The sequence below is a fragment of the Choristoneura fumiferana genome, chromosome 6 (assembly GCF_025370935.1).
Source record: "Choristoneura fumiferana chromosome 6, NRCan_CFum_1, whole genome shotgun sequence".
NCBI classification, from domain to species: domain Eukaryota; kingdom Metazoa; phylum Arthropoda; class Insecta; order Lepidoptera; family Tortricidae; genus Choristoneura; species Choristoneura fumiferana.
In genome coordinates this window covers 11,046,440-11,069,410 of record NC_133477.1, presented here as the reverse complement: position 1 = coordinate 11,069,410, position 22,971 = coordinate 11,046,440, and the positions used below count along the sequence as shown (strand labels likewise).

Genomic DNA, 22,971 nt, shown 5'->3' with positions numbered 1-22,971 from the left:
TAGAAGTGCATTCAGACGTTTAAAAGACAACTTTTTCCGGCGATGTCGCACTTGCATTGAGCAACAGGGGGGCCATTTTGAAAATTTCTTGTAATTAAACACCTTGTAATTGGTTTTACTTCGTTTGTCTTTTGACAAAAAAATTTTATTTATTATTTTTGTCTTTTGTTTTTTGTTCTTTTTCTATTGATGGCGAGTGCGTGATTAGAATGAAATTTATTTAGAAAGGTTTTGCTTTGCTTGCATTGATCGTCATGTAAATGAAAATGTTGCACTTACCACATTTAGATTTCAATTTTTTGATTGAAGCCTTATGAATAATAAAATGAAATTTTCAGAGTAGCTACCTGATAGATAGAGCCAGTTTTTAAAAGCCAAACGGATTTTTTTTTATGTGATTTTATTTTTTTAAGGGCCCTTGAAATTGTGAACATACTGGGTAATTTTATCTATATTGGCATTTTTTTTTATTCCATTCAAAGATCTGACGATAGTAAATGTTACCATACTGAATTGGCCTATCTATCAGCTTAGCACACAAAAAAATCAAGCATCTACCTACCGCAATAATTCACAACACTATAAATAAAAATTTCATCGTACTCGGCGATAGGTGAAAAATTAAAAAAAAAGTCATAACTCCGAAAATACGAAAAATCGCGGAACATACATGGGGGTGATTCAGATAGCCCTCTAGGTCCTCTATCTTCCGGCTTTAGTATATCACTTCGTTTCGAAGGGCCATTTCGAAGTGAAAATGTAAATCCCATTTATTCCCTATCCCGTGGGAATTTCGAAAAATTACACCTATTAAGGAACATATTATATTCCAAATTTCAAGTTTATAGACCCAGCGGTTTGAGCTGTGCGTTGATCTATAAGTCAGTCAGTCAGTCAGTCAGTCAGTTTCTTCTTTTTTATATATGTCGGCGGCCGATCGTAATATCCGCCAGATCACGAAATTCCTAGGCATATCGTGAAATGCCGCCATTTCATGAATTGGCTAAGGGACATCCGCCATATCGTTAAAAACTCACCGTTTAGCGATTTGCCTAGTGACGTTTAGGCAGATCATGAAATTCCTAGGCATATCATGAAGCGCCGCCATTTCATGATTTGGCCAGTTTAGGCAGATCATGAAATTCCTAGGCGTATCATGAAACGCCGCCATATCGGTTCTGGCGATCACAATTAATACTAACCACTCCTCGCTTCGCTCGTCGTACCTAAATTTTTCTATATAAATAAGTAACAACTAGTGAATACTTTATTTATCAACAAAATACTAACTTTTTTTTTTTTTTTTTTTTTTTATTCGACTGGATGGCAAACGAGCAAGTGGGTCTCCTGATGGTAAGAGATCACCACCGCCCATAGACAACTGCAACACCAGGGTATTGCAGATGCGTTGCCAACCTAGAGGCCTAAGATGTAATACCTCAAGTGCCAGTTATTTCACCGGCTGTCTTACTCTCCACGCCGAAACACAACAGTGCAAGCACTGTTGCTTCACGGCAGGATTAGCGAGCAAGATGGTGGTAGCAATCCGGGCGGACCTTGCACAAGGTCCTACCACCTGCAAAACTTAACCTTAATTTCTAAAATACGGCCAGACGTGCATGGTTTTTTCACATTGTGCACAGAATCCGTTTGATTCACATAAAAAGAACGGAGCTGATGTTCAAAAGCTTCTTTTGCACTTCTATTTTGAATTCAATCACTATTTTCGGTTTAAAGATCATTTTGTTGCGACGCCGACATTTTTCACGCGCTAAACGAACACGGCCGGTCAGCTGGTCACGGCCGCCATTGCATACGCAGCGCCACCAGTGGCCAAAAAAGATACTATTTTACGATGTGCCCGGTATAGAGCTAGGAATATCGACGAATGCGTTGCTCTAATCGATCTGCCGTATTATTTCTCAGGCACATGAAATGGCGGCGTTTCACGATATGCCTAGGAATTTCGTGATCTGGCGGATTTTACGATCGGCCGCCGACATATATATAGATTTAATCTAATTATTGAAGTCTACAATTTGCCAGACTTCGTTTAAACACAATGTACCCAATGTAGAGCCAGGCGTTAGGTACTTTGCGTCAATTTAATTTTTAGTTCTTAATTAGCAGCTTGCAGAATTCACTGTAAGCGCAGTAGCTAAAGATTAATATTCATGACATTTCAGGAGTATTTTGAAATAGTGCTATTCGATTTCAATTTTACTACTTATGTAGCTTATTTCGTTAGTGTGTTTGGAAGGAGGACAAAACTTTTTAAAAATACGTTTTTTGCGAAAACCGAGTTGCTTTCAAAAATCTTTTACTTCCTAGTTTTTCGAGCAAACGCTGAAATCAAAATAACTTTGCGGCAACAACAGCCTTGTAATCCACTTTTTAAAAAGTTAATATATTAACAGTCCCTTTGTTTCTATTATTTTTGAAATAATAAATTAATTTCAAGCCGCACTTTTAAGGGTAACCCTATTACCCTTTTAAGGGTAAACCTATGTTTTGACTTCCACGATACAGGCTCTGCCTAGTGTGGGTGTCGCCGAATTAATGTTTAAAATTGTTTCTGGTTTTTGGTAAAAAAAAAAAAACATTTGTCAAAACTGCTTCAAAAGAAAAGACCAGGTATGTCAGTTTAAGTTTAATGCCACCTACTCAAAATTAGTCTACCCTAAAACTAAAACACACGTCGCAAAAACAGCTTTCCAAAGGCTTTCTTTAGGTATGCATATTAATGTATGTATGTATATAAACTCTTTATTGCACATAAAAATTTGAATACAAATACACAGAGAGGAGAACAAAGGCAAGCTTATCCCTTAAAAGGGATCTCTTCCAGCTAACCTAGTTAGGAGAAAACAGTTTGTTATATAGAGGATAAGCAGACAATGAAAATTACGTGCGGTAAAGAGAAAAAACAGAAATACTCAAGAGAGAAAATAAATACAAAATTATTATTAGTTATTATTTATGTATATTTGTATCGAGAAAAAGTTTAGACTGTCCGGCTGTTATAGTCGTATGCTACCTTTGAGTTATGTACCTACTACATCTAGTCTAGGCGCACATGCGTCTTCTCAGAATGTAGACGCTTGAACTAAAGTTCCCAGTCGTGCTCACTACAGATATAAAAATAATAATGGTTAGCGTACAAATTTTGATAATTTAGGGTCGCACCCCAGTGTAGGCTACTACAGCTTGTTAAGTATTGAAAATAATCATCACCATCATCACATCAGCCGTATGTACTGTTAGACATAAGTCACAAGTAGGTGTACACAATATTTCAACGTCGTATGTGAACCTGGACAGATCTTCTCTGACCTCTGCTCAGCAAATTATCAATACACCTATAAAATCTTTTTAAAATCTCTTTAAGATACGATCTGAGCGATCTGACCATGCATGAAACAGTGCTAATTATAACTGTGACCTTATGTGAAATTATACATCTGATCTTGCATTATTTTAATGAAAAGAGCTTGCAGTGCCCTCGGCTGTCAAAATCACAACCTAATGACCTTGAGACCCAGTAACCGTTCCGGCCTAAAGAAAAAGAGCTTGTGTTTGGTATCTTGTATCGAGTCCACGCACTTTGATAATACAGCTCCGTTTAACGTAATAATCGAGTAACGGCTGTTGTTGGCGCGGACACGCCTCCGGGATCGACCACTTTTACTTTTAAGGTTGTAGGGGGGCGAGTACTTTGTACCGCGCCGAGTGCTTGTTCCTCCAGTAGAGGCAGCAACCGTCGTTGTACGCCCGCCCGCGCTCGGTCACGTGTCGAATATCAATCTGATCGCCTGCGCATGTCATCTCATCATTATCAGGTACTTAAGAGTTTGTTACTCGTTTCATTAGTTAGAACATGTAGTGTTGATTCATTTTAGAAGTATCCGGGTTTTTAATTGTGGTTGATTATTAGTGTAATAAATAAGAGATAAAAAATATTGTCATCCTTGTAAAGAAAAAGGCTACGTAAAGGCTTGTCACTTTATGTGTATTGATTTTAATGTTAGCATATAGTGCAAGAGTTGCGAATAAAAAACGAAATGCATTTTTTACTTTTAATCATTGTTTGACGGGCAACGCGAACCATAGTTTACTATAGTTCCAGACTCAAAACGTATCAAATTGTCATCACTAAATCAGGATTAATGATTTTTTAAATCCTTAAATGAGAAAAGTAAAGCCTCACAAAATTGTCTCACATATTTATTTTGAAGCTAAGCATTTCATGCAAGCCCGATATCCCACATATTATAAGCATTTATTTACGTTATTCCTGTGAAGCAATATACTTAATATCTATTATCTATATCTGTGAAGTACTATGATCATGTGAAGTTGTTGTTGAATTGTGAAGTTTCTTAGCTCCCTGACACTGATTACTGGGCCCGCTAAGAGTCTAGCCATTTTATCGCAGCAATGAATTGGTGTGATTATGATAGAAACACTAGTTATCAATTCATCACTAGATGTGTCATATAATTCCCTTAAGAACATACTTGTAACATCCGAATATATATCTATGGGACAATTTGAATAACTTAATACTACATACATTTATCTAAAGTGCTGTCTTCATCTATAAATATATCGCATTATTTTTTTGTAAAATATAAGACCATAAAAATCATAGAAGTATTGATAAAACGGAATGCACCTTTTTTGGGTTAGGTACGAGTAGGTACAGTCAACGTCATAAATAAGTGATCACTTTTGTACCTTGTCACATTAACGTCATGTTTGAAAAGCGGTACGAAATTGTGTAACGACTGAAAGCGACAAGGTACAGAAATGATCACTTATTTGTGACGTTGACTGTACCTATAATCATTAAAAGTTAATTAAAAATAGTAAATGATTGCAATTTGAGCAATTGCAACATATTGCAATATGAGCCGGCCATATATAGTTTTCCCTATTTTATCAATAGTTGCAGAATAGGTACATCACAGTAGCTAATAATAATTATGAAACAACCGTGATCGTTGTTAGTAAACATACAAAATGTTGTTAATTAAGTTAATACTCGTTGCGACGTAAACAATAGTTCATTGTCTGATAATTCGCCAGCTACGAGTTTACTAATACATATGTGGTAACAATACCCGTGAGCTGGGGAGAGGAAGTTGTCTCCATACCAAAGCATTGGAACGTTGCCTCCATTGTACGAGATAACAGCAAAAACTTAGGAAACATGGCTTTATACTACACACTTTTATATAGGCATAGGCAATGTAGCAAGTGTGCTCTACAAATTTGCTCACTACGCTGGTTCAGCGATCTGAAGTGGATTTTTGGGTTCTCTATCGTTTCCCCGAATTGCATATGCCGTAATGTATCGTTTTCCACTATTTTCCTTTGTCATAAAGTAATTTATTTATGAAACAGTATTTTCTTCAGAATTGATATTGAACTAACCTGACCTAACTTGTTATCTGTTGTCTGTCTGTTCTTGTTCTTGTTTTTCTATAAGGCAAATGAAATCATAATACATACTTACATAAGTGAAGTGATTCGTATTTGGTCCTCCGATACTATCTTCAGCCATTTCTCTATCTTTTATAACACGGTGCCAAATTTAAATTTTAAATTTAAATTATAATTTAAATTTAAATTAAATTAAAGTATGTATTGCAAATCTAAGGTTTTTGAATGCACACTAAAACAAAATGATATTGAGCGCTCTAAATTTTCAGAATCCTACGAGCATTTGAAATAAGAACAACCATCAGGACTAGTCAAAGATTTAAATAGAAGGGTGATTTAGAACTAACACACTCCAAACATGTTTTTTTTTCTTTGGAAAATGCGTTAAAAACTAACATATTCTTTAAAACTATTTATTAGATTTTTTTGGTTAACAATAAAAAGTAAAAATGTACTGTTTACTTTATCTAATAAGGATAACAAGGCACCATGCACCTACTTATTAACAGAAGGTTTATATTACACGCGTAAAACGTTAGATAGCTTTGTGGTACCTATATAGTGCACTTAATTGTGTTGTTTGTTCAAGCCAGGTGTAATAAATAAATAGAAATCGGCTTAGTCTAAAGTCGGCTGGAACAAGTTATTGCACGCGCGAAGTTTTCAAGGCGACATTTTATTTAGGGATACCTATTTTTTCCTTTTGATCTATCGACTAAGTAGTTAAGGTAAAGGTAAGGCAAAGGTAGATAGAAAGGTATAAGATCAGAATCTTTCACGTTAAAAATATAAACTCCAAAATATCCACGACCTATCCTAACATCTCAACAATTAGCCAAGATCAAGTTAAGTCTACATTTATACACGTAGTTGACGGCATATCAATCAAAGTGTCATGTCGTGGTGTCTGCGTTAATTAGCTAATTACATGTATCACAATTGGAAAATCACAAAAAGAGGCATATTTTTATCTCGAACGTTTTGAAATTAAAGACGCTTCTCATGCTGAGCTTCTTGACGGTTTGCTTTTGCAAGAGTTTCATGTACAGGGTACTTATTGTTAACCATATTAGTTAAAAACACAACTGATAATTAAAGCTAAACCTATTACTTAATTACTTCGGCGTCAATCGTTCTCAGGGATAGAATCGCCTATTGTTTCCAAAACTTACCTGCTTCTTACCACATACGGCGCATTCCAAGATATTGTCTATTGCAGGTTATTGAAATTAGCGAGGAAATAACTGTACTGCAGAAATATCTTTTACGGCTCGTTAAAGAAAAGTAGGACGTGCTTTAGTACCTTGATCACATCTACGCATGAAAACAATTAAGATATGATCTTTAGTACTTATTGCGTTAGACACTACATTATTTACGGTTCTATGCTTGAGGTAACGACAGGATATTTATACTCGTAAGGTGTATTATTATTTATCGGTTTGTTCTGTTCGAAACGATTTATTGCTTGGCCATTTTACTGGAGCATTGGTTTTTAAAATTATTACTTAGCGATAGGGACTCACTGTATACCGAATTTCATCTAAATCGGTTAGCGGTTTAGACTTGATTGAGTAACGAACATCCAAACCTCCAAACATCTTTTTTATTTCATGCTAAGTTTGTGAGATGGTTAACTGGAGTTTTTTAACTGAAATATTGTTATCGTACGTTAATAAATTAGTTAGGTAAGATGTCTGGTTGTCTGGTTGGCCTTTCATAGTACGAGTATATCAGTTTTGGAGTCAACTACTTTAATTAGTTAGTTTGTACCATTTTTTTTATGAAAACTTATTTGTATAATGATCATGTTTTTAAGTGTTAAAAATCTGGAGGCATGCACCTCCACAAGACGAACATTCTTTTACAGTATTGCTGATTTGAACATTATGAAAACAATAGATACCTATGAACTCTGTTCCAACGGCAGGCGAAAAAACTTACTATGGACAACCTTTCGCATGTATCTCTTAACGTCATTCTAAAGCCGCGTTTAAAATTGCAAGAAAAATCGCGCAATTTGCATTACATTGCGAGGCCGTAAAGCCAACGAGTTTGAAGTGTGGTCAATCGAGCGCCGCAATGTACCTAATGCAACTTGCACGATTTTTCTTGCAAGCCTAAACTCGGCTTAAAGCATGATACAACAAGTTTTATTGTCTTGAGTGACCACTAACAGCACATACTTTGAAAGTTTGTACTAAAGCCGAGTTTAGACTTGCAAGAAAAATTGTGCAAGTTGCATTACTTAAAGCCAACGAGTTTGTAGTAGTCAATCGAGCACCGCAATGAAATGCAAGTTGCACGATTTTTCTTGCCAGTCTAAACTCGGCTTAAGACCAAATGATAGTCATCATCATCATCATCCTCCTAGCCTATAAATGTCCCGCTGCTGGGCACAGGCCTCCTCTCAGAATGAGAGGGCTTGTGCCGTAGTTCCCACGCGGGCCCAGTGCGGATTGGGAGCTTCACACACACCACTGAATTGCTTCGTAGGCTTGTGCTGGTTTCCTCACGATGTTTTTCTTCACCGGAAAGCTCGTGGTAAATTTCAAATGTAATTTCGCACATGAATTTCGAAAAACTAAGAGGTGCGAGCCGGGATTTGAACCCACGATCCTCTGCTTAAGAGGTCATAGGTCAAACCACTCGGCCACCACGGCTTTTTCAATCAATAAACAATAATAAAGAGATACACAATACAGATAATAATATATATAAACAAGTGCAAGTGATAATAACAGACTACGAAGCTTAAGGTCCCGGGTTCGAATCCCGGCCGGGGCAGATATTTGTATTGTATGAATAATACGAATGTTTGTTCTCGGGTCCTGGATGTTTAATATGTATTTATGTAAGTATGTATTTATCTGTATAAGTATGTTCATCCGTTGCCTAGTGTCCATAGTACAAGCTTTGCTTAGTTTGGGACTAGGTCAATCATCATCATCCCAGCCTATATACGTCCCACTGCAGGGCACAGGCCTCCCCTCAGAATTGGTGTCAAATGTACCATGATATTTTTTTATATTTTTTATCGGACATAACATTATGTACTTCTTCAAAACTCGTTTTTTCGCCTGCCGTTGGAACAGAGCAGCAGAGGAGTATATTCTCACATACATTTTCACACTGCAGTCATAAATCAGAAAAGGGTGTCTAACTGTATAACTACGACCGTATTGTCTTGTGAAGCATGACTTGACTAATAGAATCGGATTTCACACTTAACGCACGCACATGAAATTTGCTGCCGAACTAAACTGTCTTTGTCTCTTACTTGCTAGTTCAAATGAAAGTGACGCATACAGGTCGAAAAAAGTAAAGCGACAGTTTTGGCACCGATCGACCCTTGATTTTTAAGTGGATAATCTAAACTTCCTTCCTGAATAACGCCACATATGTATGAAAACTTTTAGCAATTTAAAACGAACCACATGTAGACATAATTTGAAAAAAGTCGTACTCTAGTCTTTTTTTCAAGATTTTGTTACTTTTTTGCGTATACAATATCTGAAAATTATGGCAATGTAATAATACAGTTTTGTTTAATGTTTTTGAACAAAAACTATGCAACACTGTGGCATGCTCGATAATGGTATGGTTAAGGTGTATTAAATATGATTTTAATCTTATAACAGACTTTGAAAGCCATAAACTATACGGTAGCCCTCATTAGAAAAAAGTCGTACTCTAAGATTTTGTTAGACATCAATGTACCGTTATTTAGATGTTATGTACTTTATAAATATTTGAATAGTTAGTACCTATAAAAATGACAGACATAAAATTTAATATGTCAACATAACATAACATATTATGACAGTAAACGAGCTCGTAAACAAATGCGTTATGTCAATTATGATGAAGTATGTACATGACTAATATGGCACAAATTATGACAGATTACGTTTAAGGCGCTTAGCTTGTCTATTGTGTTACAAACACTATTAAGCTTGTTCTATAATAATTAGTCTGCATATGAACAGTAATTTTAGAGTTCCTTACATACGAGTAACAAAACAGAATCCTTTAGGGTCACTGTCTGTTTGTCCGTCTATCACATCAAAATTTATGTAGGCACAGTCAAGGGCATAAAATATATACATTACCAAGACGTCACAAATATCTATACACCTTCATGTCAATAACCGTAAGGTCGCTGTCTACATATATTTGATGCTATATAGCTTTATAGACATTTATTTATTTAGAGTGGAATTCCCTGCCTGCGACTGTGTTTCCTGAACACTACAATTTGGCCGCTTTCAAGTCTAGGGTGAATGAGCATTTACTAGCTAAGCGTGATCCATCGTAGGCCTCATCCTCGCTTTCCATCAGGCGTGATTGTGGCCAAACGCAAGCCTATACTGTTAAAAAAAATAAAAAGAATTATGCCCTCGACTGTACCTACTCCGATTTGACCGGATCAATTAAGTTGTGGCAGACTTATACAATTATGATTCCCAATACAAAAAAAGAGTTTCGCAAATAAATGTATTTTGAATTTGGAGGGCACTTTTGGGAAGCTAATCTACAAAAAAGAAAAGATTTTGCAAACTCTACTTTTAGATACATTTTGAAATAAATACATAAAATATTTTTAAGATAACTTCCTGGAAAAGCTACAGTAAATATATAGTAAAAATATTTTATCGTACGGAACCCTCCATACACAAGCTCGACTCGCACTTGATCGGTTTTTTCAACATCTTATGAGCCATTTCATCATTCATCAAGATAAAAAATTAATACCTAACAAGTGTCAAACTTTATATACAAAAAAAAACCAGTAGATCTACTTAATTGTATCCGGAAGGACCCAAATTAAGATTAAGTGTTAACTGCTTTATACTGCAATAATGTTCTTATACTTCAAATTATTATAGCTGTGTAAATAGTAGATTATCGAGTCTGTGAATACTAAGACTTTCTTGTCATAATAAGGTCATAGTTAATAAGTAGTACCTATCATGTTGATGCGACCCCACTTATGTAACATAACAAAGGTACCCTATACGTATGATATTTATTAATAACTGCCCAGTAACGCACATCCTAACTTGTTCTATAATCCCGACTGACCACTTTTAGATTTTCTAAAAGTAGTCAGTCGGGATGCTTTCAAATTATTGAGGGTAGAGAAATCCCAAAAAACGGGGGCGTAACTACGCTGTCTATCCTACTGTACCCTTAGTGTAAGTTTCCGGTACATGGAAACACGAACATCGCAAACGTTCCGCTAGAGGCGCTGTTCGTGTTTGCATACAAAGTGAGACTTAAACGCGAACGCGATCGAGACGTATTTTATAACCGAAAACTTACACTAAGGGCACTGGCCTACGATTTCTATAAATTTGTTTTGCCAGTCTATCCTGCCTTTGTCTATCTTTTGAATATGATAAATAGGTAGTTGAAATATTATATAGTACAGATTGTCATTGCATTGCTGCTTTTAAGGGGGCGCAGCGAGCTTAATAGCGCATACAGCTTATCATTTGAAATAACGCCTTTATTTAGTGCGTTTGACAGTTACGATGCCTCCGTGTCGTACGCACATTGCATAAAGGTCCCACCAAAGGTTCCGCGACCGTTTTCTCTCATTACGACCTTGCACGTTGCGCGTGATTCCACCAGTTGATATTATGTAAATATCTTCACTACAATATGATATGTTGAAAGACATAACCCAGTTTTAATGTTGGAATTTAAAGTGACCTTACTATACATCTTGTTTATCCCACGATTTGTTTGTTAACTAGCGAATAACTGTCACTGGATAAATCAAGACAGCATATCGAAGAGAAAATCAGAATAATTTCAAGTTTTTCCACTTATTTACTTTACTACACAATCAGTGGCGAAGCGTCAGATATTTTCATGGTAAAGCCGAAGCAAAATCTCTTACATCTTTCACAAATCCTGAACGTACTGTTGTCCTATTTTGTAAATGTTGGGCAAGCCAGTGGGACTCGGGTTCTATAGACGCTTCGCTACTGCTACACATTTACTTAAACACCTGGAATTTACTAAATATATCTGCTCATAATTAACAGAGGTGCGCATTTTTTCCACTTCAATAAGCGAAAGGCAAAACATGCGGAAATGATGTAGGTATTTATTACTTTATGGATAAGGCCAACTGCTTTATAATACCTTGTCGTCAAAAATGCATTTGCACTTACTATTTTCGGATTTTCATGAGTAGGATTGGGTGGATGGATATAAGTCTTCAGAGGCAACTTTAACGAAGTCACAGCGTTATGTACTATTATGTCACAGCGTTATTTTATACAGGATAGGACTAATAAAACTTAAATATAATTAAATGTTAGGATGTTAAAATAAAGTTATTGCTTTTCGCGTTTACTAAATTATAGCTGCTTCCTATGCGGTATTTGATATGCCGTAACTAATTTTAGTGTTAAGTATTAGAAATTATATAACTACATAACATGTAACGCGCAAGTTACATGTCAGTGCGTGGGAAATGATAGCACTCGAGTAGGTGATACACGGTATACGAAAATAATACCAAAAAATAGAACCTAAACGTAGTAAGAAACTACCTAGGTACTACCTACAACAAAACACGTGCATTCACAAAACATATTTTTCAGTACCTACCCTATAATAGAGATGTAAATCTTGATTCGCTGCTTGAGAAGTATTCCGAAAATCAACTGACTTATTGTTTTTTGCTTGTACCTACCTACTGATAATGTGAGATCACATGTCGTCTGCACTTTTATAAGTTTCGATTTTAAGGGGCTACCCGAGGTTTTCATCGATTTTTGACAAGTTTTGAATCGTATCTCCTACTTTTGCACTACAGATAGAATTATAAGTCAAACGGCTATCGGTTTTCCAATCTTTTATCTCCATTTTCGTCTAGCGGATTTTGAAAAAAAAAAAAATACTTAATTTTGTATGTTTTTTTAAACATTGTCTGAAAAAACACTTATTTCGTATCTCTATTGACGTGAAAGATCTAACATATACGAAATCTACATATTTGGGTTCGTCTTTGACGTCTCTAAAAACGTGTCCAGGGTTTTCATTTGAAACTAATTAACACAAAAGTTATGGCCAGAAAACCAGTTTTTTGACCTAAAATTGTTCAACTTTGATGCCAAATATCTCGAAGACAATGAACTTTGAAGTAAATATGGGATACTATATTGCTTAAAGCCGTTGTTATTAATATAATAAGCTACAAAAAACATTAGAAAACTAAGGACTTCAGATCGAAGGTCATTGGGGCATGGGATCCCCTAAACATGCAGAATTCGCATACTTATCCAAACATAACCGACCAAGTGCCAATTGAGATGATTTGCTAATAAAAAGTAGAATAATCTCATAAACAGCCAAGCCCAGAAGATAGATGTGATAGAAAGTGGTGAAAAATTGTAAAGTCTGGCCAAACGAGTAGATTCAGCCTTCCTTATCAAACGAGTAGAAATTCAGCCCAAATTATAACCCAGTGCAGACAGAAATGTGAAAATATGCCGAAATGGAATGAGAAAAGGCGGTATGGCAGTTTGCCTTGCGCTCGACTTGGCGGCCTCACTACCGTTCCCCCAGAAATTTCTGATACATAAATAAGCTATTGATACAAAGAATATCGTAACCGATTCAAGGGCATTAAAGATATCGATAGACATTCATAAAAATAAAAAGTAATAACTACAGACAATCAGTCAAATAGAGAACTTCCTCTTTGTTTAACCGCCTAAAAAAAAACCGGCCAAGAGCGTGTCGGACACGCCCGAAATAGGGTTCCGTAGCCATTACGAAAAAATTAAGTAATATTTTTCTAAGGATTTCTTATTTTGTGCGGAATATTCCAAGTTTAGGTATATTTTATACCTTAGGCTGCTATTTACTCTAAACTACTAATAATTCTCAAGAAAACTTGACCGTTATAGTTTTCCTTGTAAGTTTGATATAAGTACTACCTACCATCCTGAATTTTTTCAAATTTTACATTTTAGAGGGGGAGGGGGACGCTCGATTTTAATGAAAATTTGCACTTTAAAGTTGAATATTTTGCAAACATATCACTGAATCGAAAAATCGTTTTAGCAACCCTGTAATGGTTTTAAAAGACCTATCCAACGATACCCCACACTATAAGGTTGGTTGAGTAAAGAAAAATCACCCCCACTTTACGTCTATGGGAAGTACCTACTATAATTTTTTTTTAATTTTATGTACCATTTTGTCGGCATAATTTACATAAATATTCGTGCAAAATTTCAGCTTTCTAGCATTGATAGTCCCTGAGCAAAGCCGCGGACGGACAGACAGACAGACAGACATGGCGAAACTATAAGGGTTCCGTTTTTGCGACTTTGGCTACGGAACCCTAAAAAAGGAGGTACTCATTAAAATTCATCGGGATATTTTTTTTTAATTTGCAAAATAACAGAAAACGCGAACAAGTGACGCAGCCTGTCGTGTTAAGTTTATATTTACCAATATTATGCAACCTCGACATTGCGGTTAAATATGCTCAACATTATTTGGAATGAAATCGACTTAATAGAACCCGACCGACAAACTTTTTGATTACTGTAGAATAATGACCTTAATGAGCGGATGTAATAGTAGATTTCTTCAATAAAAGGTACGAACCCTTTATACTCGTAATTGATCGAATCGTTAGAAACATCAATACGTTAAAACGCACGTCAGTTTACTGGCTTTAGCTTAATATTAAGTAGGTATACTAGTCAATAGAAAATAAGGGCCACTTGAGTTTTATCGGTAAAATTAAATCCCACTAATGTTATAAACGCGAAAGTATGTAAGTCTATTTGATTGTTAACTACCTCTTCACGTCTAAAACGCTGAACCGATTTAGATGGAATACATGGATAGATGGGATACAGATAGTTTAAGGAAAGGAAGGACATAAGATAGTTTTTATCCCGGAAAATTGCATAGTTCCCGCGGGATAGCATGGGCTAGCTAGGGATGACCGCGCGAATTCTACGCGGACGGAGTCGCAGGCATCAGCTAGTCAAAAATATATTTACGTTTTTTTTTAATAATTTTATTGAACAAAAAGTAAATTGTGAATTTCTTACAATATCGATGATGATAGACTTAAGTATGTACGGTAGAAAATTATCGTGAGTCTTGGCCGCTAGTTTTACATGAAATGTTTTGGTGGGATTTGTATTGTGTTATTTTTTATTTATTTATTAAAGGAGGAGAGGAGCTTATACATGTTGTATTAACAAAACCATTATCTATAGACAATGAATGTTATAAATAATTGTATTTATTAGTATTTAAGTAATTTATTGAATCGGGCGTTACTTTGCGAATTATTTCATATTAAGAATTTCTTTGCTCACCCGACCTTATGTTCGCTAAGTTAATGCAAGATATGCGTGTGAGCAAAGAAATTATTATAGTTAATTAGTATTTAAGTTTTAGCAATGAAACTCACGTGGCCCCTGTTATCTTTTTAACCGTCTTCAAAAAAAAGGAGGAGGTTATCAATTCGGTTGTATTTTTGAGATCTATGATTTGCTGCTTTTGCAAATTGCCTAGAGCGCTGAAATATGAAGAGATTACTTTCTCAGATCAAACGACTTGATTTGTTAAATTATTTCAGGTAGGTCAGGTATAATTACATTCTTGCCGGCCTTCATTTAATTATCCGTTTTTTGTCCATCACGCCTTAAGTATCATTATTATCATTTTTTAAATTTCATTGTTCTGAATGCAAGCGGATGAAACCATTTATTTTATTTTATCATACGTACGAACAATATTTCCGATAGATTTCAAAAATAGGCCAATAGTATTAGAACTTTTCGAATAATTAATTTGGGTCACCTGATGGTAAGTGATCACCGCCGCTCATGGACACCTACAGCCTTGTTGGCCTTGCAATAGGCGATACACTCGCCTTTTGAAGGTACCCAAATCACAGCTAGATGGAAAAACCCCAGCAGCGAGTCCATTCCATATTTTACACGTGCGAGGTAGAAAGGAACGTTTAAACCGCACAGTGGAAGAGCACCAATCATCGAGATGGTGCGGGTGAAAACCACCCTTATGCCGAGTGCTACGGTGATGGAACTTAGCAGCTGGGGTGAGATTGAAGAGTTCGTCGTAACACTCCCTATTGTAGATCCTATATAAACGCAGAGAGAACTAACGTCTCTGCGTAGGGCCAAACGATCAAGTTTCCCAGAAAGTATTGGATCGCCGTTAATACGAGCTGCAGTCGATCAAGTGGGGAAGCAGCTGATACTGAGGGGCTCTAGCCCAAAGGTGAGAGCAATATTCAAAGTGAGGACGAACCTGAGCCTTGTAGAGCTGTAGGCGATGGCTCGGTTCGAAGTACCGCTTTGCACGATTAAGAACCCCTAATTTCCGGCCAGCAATTTTAGCTTTATTTTCTATATGATCACGTAATCACAAAATTGGACATTACTCGAGATATCCACACCCAGGATTCCAATACTCTCTGAGACCTTCAATGGCAGGTTCTCGAAACGCGGTGCTACAGTGAATGGGGTTTTTCGTTAGGTCCTAAATGCGTGTAATCCGAGTTTGCTATTTCCAGGGGAGTTGTGCGTAACTTTTGGGAGCCTAATAATCGCGAAATGTTTTTTTTTGCTTGTATTTTGGGCGTGTCCGACACGCTCTTGGCCGGTTTTTTAAATATACGGCTACTTACAATTTTTGTTAGGATATGTAGCAACAATTTTTTGTACGCAATCTGTCAAATTTCATAAGACCGTCAGGTTGACCAACCTAACACTAAAACTAGATTTTTTATACTATGCAGGCTAATTTTAAAGCAGAAATACTTGTGTTACCTCTTTGGTGGTGCAATTTAAAAAAAATCTAAAACATTGCAATAAAGGATTTTCGTACATTTTTTCTGCTCTAGAGCAGAAAAGTCCCGTTTTGTGCTGGGTATTTAGTGCGGTTATGATGAAATTAAAGCATAGTTGGAAGAAAAAATAATTACTGCATGAATGCAGCGCCCGCTAGCGGATAAACACCATCGCAAGTTGTCACACTGAGAGGCTTCTAACAGGCGAATGGATATACTCTTCTAACCACGTTTCCTCCCTTAGCACCACGCCTACAACAACTGCAAGTCATAAAGACTTAATAAAATTATGTAGTTAAATTTTTCATGCATGATGAACGAACATTTTCGGTATATAGGTACCAGTCAATTATTCTGCTGTTGTGGGTTGGCTTTACATAAAGGTTGATAGCTAAATCAGTAGAAAACATAGCTAATTCTATTTACGGCCTGTGTCGTAATAATTAGGTACAATGGTGTAGTAGGTTGTATAATACCAGTTTAATTTTTGGAACACATATGATTGATTATTTAAAGAAAACGAGAGTAGACAATCAAGTTTTGTAGCCTGTTGCTCGAAGCATAATTACTTTCGTGTACCTAGATAACTCTTACATAAGTGTGATAAGATTTTGATTATTCTACAATCTTAATTGTTTAAGTATTCTATGATTACTTAATTGTAAATGGAACAAACGACCGTTGTGCAAAAAAAACTTAGGTAGGTACCTAACTAATAAAAACAACGACGTGTGGCATCCAACTATACTCAGCGGCAGAAAATTTGAGGGCCAGATTTTTTTCCGCTCAGTATATTTATAGGTTGACCCGATTGACGACCAAGCAACTCTTTTGTGTTATAGTATCTATAGAGCAAAATCGTATTAAACGACAAAATTAAGCTTCGAAAAAAGCTTCGAAGTTGCTCAATGATCGAATACGGTATTTGCCAACTCCTGATTTGGCCATATCTTAATCTTATTATGAAAATATAGATATACAGATAGTGTTTAGCGAAGAGAAAATTTGAATCGGTTGAAAATTGGATTAATAGTGATTTTTTGAAAAATCTATATACCTGTCTATTTCTCAAACGCTTTTCTCTATGCAGCAAGTATGGCGGTACTGGCGTGTGACGTCACATGCCAGTATGTCTTTCTCTGTCTAATCTTGAATTTCAAGCCTGTATAACTTTGTTATTTGTAAAGGTAGCTTAGAAATTGTTTTTCTATTCGATAACACGAATTGTGTAGTTTTAATTTATAAAACATATACAAAATAGTCAAATACCGTATTCTGTCGCCATAAAGCTATACATAGTGACAAATCCTTGTTACCCGCTAAGCCTTCTCCGGTCAGGAGATAAATACCAGCGAAGTGAACTGTATCAGCAGCTGACCTTATGTATAAAATACCAACTGCCATACTGTCATGGTTTCATTATTTTACAAGGTGTTAATTAAATAACTGAAAACCTCAGACACCCCAAAAATATTTTCTCATTTTAAGTTAGTTGATTGCATTTATTTTAGTGTGTGTGTGTGTGTGTTTTGCTAAATCAGTAATTCTATGTCGTTTCCAACTCTACAGTTACACTCATTATTTGAACGTTAGTTCTCTGTATAGTTTGTGTATTTGTCAGTTTCGCTTTGACGTTTTTAGAAGAAAATCACACATTGACAGCAAAACGGCCAGTATTAAATTATAGAAATAGTATGCAACCGCGCTAAATTTTAAATTGGCGACTGTTGCAGTCGTAACTATTACACTGGACACAATAAAAAAGGGATTTAAGAACACAAATACAACGTAATTTAAAACATAGTGTAAGTAATCGAAACTACTCTCGATTCTGAGCAAAGTACTTTTTGGTTTTCAGTTATTTAATTAACACCTTATAATATACATGTCTGGGAGCCAGCAACTAACACCTTTCGCATATAAAAAATAGAGACAATTATATAATTCAAAAGTAATTAACACGGTGTTCTCTATTCTATTATCCGTATTAAATTACTGACAAACGGACGGTACAAAGCAGTACCATGTTTAAATTAGACACGATTCATACATTTTGTAGGTTTTGTAGTATGTTAAAGTTCATGCGTTGAAGCGTGGAGCTACTACAAGCGTAGGGTACTTGTATTAGTTGATTATGGTATTTATTTTACGATACTTATAATCCAATTTAACTGTTTAATTGGCCAGTTTAGTCAGCCTAATAAAAACGGAATATTTACGATTACGATTTTTTTATACCTACTGTTTATTTAAACAAGAATTTTATGCAATTTGTTTATTTGCATCTTTTGAAAGTAATTTAACACTATTTCTGTGGTGTGATTGACTTCAGATTTGATACACGTCGGTAAACTGCTTTTATATATTTTTTTCAATGAAAAACTTAACCTGCCTTGTATTTGTCATAAAATAGAAACAACCCTGGCTGATTTTTCTATTACGAGTACTGTAGCTAGGCGGAAGAGTCCTTGAACTATGAATAAACGGTCGTGACTCGGACAGGTCATTGCCGCATCGAACTTACATAACTTTTTATTTTCCAGAGCATCACTATGGGTATCCATATTGCCTTGCTATGCGCGTGGATAGCGTCAGCCAGCGCTACCCTGGAGGTGGTAAATCAGTGGAATGTGATGCAGTTCGATTTCCCCCCGGATCCAGTACTTCTGGAGAAGTTCCAGCCTGAGAATACCGTACCGACTGGTCTGGAGATTGGGTGGGACAGGATCTATTTAGGCATTCCGCGGCTGCGTGCTGGTGTGCCTGCTACGCTCGCTTGGGTCCCGAGGAGCTTACCACCTGGCGTCAGTCCCGTACTCCAGGTAACGTTTGTTGTTATAAATTCTGTTTAAGTCATATTATTACTTATTATAAGCTTCTTCAAAAGTTGTTTTAACTACTTATCATTAAACTACTCGAAATAAATAAATCAATAATTTATAATAAATTTATAAACAATAAATAAATCATGATAAACAGATGACCAAACAAATAAAAAATAAATATTTGTTACCCGCTACTCAGTCAGCGGCTTGCGGGCACTTCACAATTTCCCGTAAAAAATAGAAGTGTACAAATCAAAAATAATGTTAGCGTTCTATTCGTGAAAGATTTTTTAGTCAAATTTAAAGTTTTCTCTCTACATAATATTGTACAAACAAAGATAGCTTACGGCTTTGTTACATTAGAATAGAGGTATATAGATTTGAATTAGATACCGATTAGGTTTTGTTGAAGATAATGCTGAAATCGCTGAATGTATTTTTTTTATTTCGGGATATTACGTAGGTACAGTCATCAGCACAAATATCTGATACGACTCTATTTCTAGGGCTGTTAGTACGTGTCAGATATTTTTGCACGCTCCGCTGTGGCAGATATTAATGACTGTACTAGCAGTTGTGACGTACGAAACTAGCACATGTCTCCTCATTTACTTATTTCCAATAGACATGTGTACAATGGAATGATTGGCAATACATTGTCATTGCAAAATTTAATATTGATAGTTTTTACGGGCCAACCTTTAAGTTATTCTCTTAATGAAGCCTCGTTAATGATAAAACGCCCATTAAGTATAGCCGTTTCTTATTTTAATTGCACTTTAAAGTGATTACATTTAATTAGTAATAATAACGATATAGTCTTCCATCAAATAGTAGTGGTTACTACTATAGGAAAATATCTTAACTCTCATCGACTACCAGTCCATGATAGTAGAGAAATCGAAAATACAAACTGAAATATAGATGCATAGAAAAACTAGAAAAATAAGACCAGCGCTGGGAATCGAACCCAGGTCCTCGGCATTCCGTGCCACGTGCACTACACCACCACTGGACCTGAGGAGACATGTGCTGAGCTGCATGAGCAGTCCAGTAGTGGTGTAGAGTGTAGTGGTATAGCACGTGGCACGGAATGCCGAGGCCCTGGGTTCGATTCCCAGCGCAGGTCTTATTTTTCTGGTTTTTCTATGCATCTATATTTCAGTTTGTATTTTCGATATGGGTTTTACGGGATAACCGTAAAAGTAACAAAAAATTTGGAATTGAAATAAAAAATACAAAAAGATTCCAAAATACCAATCTTATGTAGAGTCAAAGTAAAGTAGTGTTCAAATATTTTTCTAAATAGAATTTTTGATATGACAGTATTTTCCCATTTTTAGGTAATTGGTAAAATACTATCATATCAAGGGTTATCGATATTTCAATTTACTCAATACTTTTTTTCTACATAATTTGTTGTGCTAATTGCATATTTTACGTAGTGAACGTGAACTATAATCCAAGTTCATAAATTATACGTCTTGGCGGAACTAAATAGATAAAATGACTAAAACCAATTAATATCAAGATCAAACTAATTAAAGTTTGATAAATTCTTTTCAATATCTAACTGTCTTAATCCTTATTATGCTAATAGAACATTACAAGTACCTAAGTCAAATTCAAAAATTAAATGATATTCCTGATTTACTAAAACATATGATTATAGAAGAGATATGTGTATTTCTGGTTATTAATAGGCAATAAGCCAGTGAATTGTTATTAAACTAGTAAATAATACTTATATAACATAACACTCAATTAAATACGCTGGTAAAACGTAAGCATGTAACCAATAGAGCGTCGATAAGTGTTCGTGTAGCAAGTTTATAACAGCAATTTATTTGGTATTTAAATGAAACGGACTCGGTTGATACTGAACTACATGGTACAAGCATATTGCAGTTGGTAGCTTAGCATTATTGGTCTCTTTTAACTCTAGGCAGTAATTAAGTATTGAACAAAATAGAGAGAAACGAAATAGTAGATTACATTAATAGTAGACAAGAGCATAAAACGAGCCATTTTTAACTCTAGGCAGTAATTAAGTATTGAACAAAATAGAGAGAAACGAAATAGTAGATTACATTAATAGTAGACAAGAGCATAAAACGAGCCATTTTACCCAAGACGTCCATATAGCTCCAGAGCCGGTACGACGAGGGTGGATAGAGGAAAATAGGTTTAATGCTCGAGTTTTACAATCTGCTTTTCACTTCGATGGCAGGAAACGAAATAGCAAACATTTGGAAACATATTGTTCACTTAAGTACTATGTACATTTTATTTTTCATGCATTACTATATAACTATATTTTTAGTTTTATTGACACAGTTTTAAGTCATTGAAATATCATTAACAATAAATTATTTATTTGATTGTTTATTTAACTTGCAATGTTCGTATGTAAATATGTCAGAAAAGACGTAAGTGATGTTCTAAAATTTACAAACCATTTTTCAAGCACTCCGATTCAGCTTAAATTTGGTACAATTATGCATATTTGGTGACAATGCAAGATTATGGCACCATCAAGTTAATCTGATGATGGAGCCGGAAGGTGAGCACGGGATCTCAGTAACAAAACTATGCAGCCCCGTCGAGTTTGGGCTCATTTGATTGGTTTTCACGAGTACTCTTTACCTGGATGATGTCCAGGATCCTGATGATGGAGCCGGAAAGTGACCACAGGATCTTGGTAACAAAACGACGTATTTTCTGATATATTTACATACGTACATACGAAAATTGCAAGTTAAACAAAAAATATAATAAATAATTTATTGTTAATGATATTTCAATGACTTAAAACTGTATACAAGGTTTTATTCACTGATATTCACGGTTGACCTTGCATCAGTCAGTATGGCTGAGCGCTGCGGACTCTCTGCCCTCTTATCTCAATAACGGTTGGACCTACAAAAATTTTTTAACACAATATTTGTTCCACATTTTATTCTCTACAATTTTTTAATAAATGTTAATATCACTGGATCTATAAAAGCCGAGATAATCGCGAAAAACTGACTTTTTTGACATTTGACCTTGAATAACTTACGACGCGGACACGAGATTAAATGTGACTTTTGAGACAACATTTAGGACACCAAAATGAAGCTGTATACGAGTTTTTAGTTTATTATCCCTCATTCCGAGATTGACTCCTTCCCATTCCTTAATTGATAGAATTAAGGTGGTGTTTTTGAGAAGCTTGCTCCTCCCTGTCTGATGTCACTTTCAAAAATCAGTTTTTTTTAATTAGTAACGACAATTTGAGTTAAAAAACGTGAAAGTCTTCCACTTCGTCTTTGAGTATTTAACGGCTTTTGCAATCAACCAACCGATATTACTTATCAACATTTTACGTACTGGTTTTCATCGATATTTTAACGACAAAATCATCAAATATTTTCAACACTAAAGAAAAACCGCCACCAGCATTAATATCTACCACAGCGGAGCGTGCAAAAATATCTGACACGTCCTTCCGGCCCTAGAAATAGAGTCGTATCAGATATTTATGCACGCTTGTTGTGTCAGATATTGGTGCTGGTGACTGTACCTTGTCGCAAAATCACTGACTTGAACAATGTGCTCCAACAGCGTCGATTAAGTGCAACGGCTCGATATTGCTCAATATACAAGTACTGGACTGACGCCCGCTTTAGCTCCATTTGTGTTTGGTATTTAGCAGGTTTGCTCTGAAATTTGCAAACATACTCGACACTTTATTTCTTATTTTATAGGTATGTTGTTGGCACCTTGCCAAGAAATTCGTTAGCTAATAAGCTGTGGTGCCAATGAGCAATTATTATGAGCAACACTAATGAG

The 22,971-nt window shown here is 35.7% G+C and overlaps 1 protein-coding gene across 1 annotated transcript in view; it reads left to right on the top strand.

Moving 5' to 3' along the window:
* The first annotated feature begins 3,735 nt into the window (after positions 1-3,735).
* The window catches only part of LOC141429039 (dopaminechrome tautomerase-like), a 65,936-nt gene continuing 46,700 nt past the window's right edge, over positions 3,736-22,971 (top strand). Inside the window, exons 1-2 of the mRNA XM_074089188.1 lie at positions 3,736-3,839; positions 18,856-19,134. Of these exons, the coding sequence (XP_073945289.1) occupies positions 3,819-3,839; positions 18,856-19,134 (300 nt within the window). The 5' untranslated portion in view covers positions 3,736-3,818. The remainder of the gene's footprint in view (positions 3,840-18,855; positions 19,135-22,971) is intronic.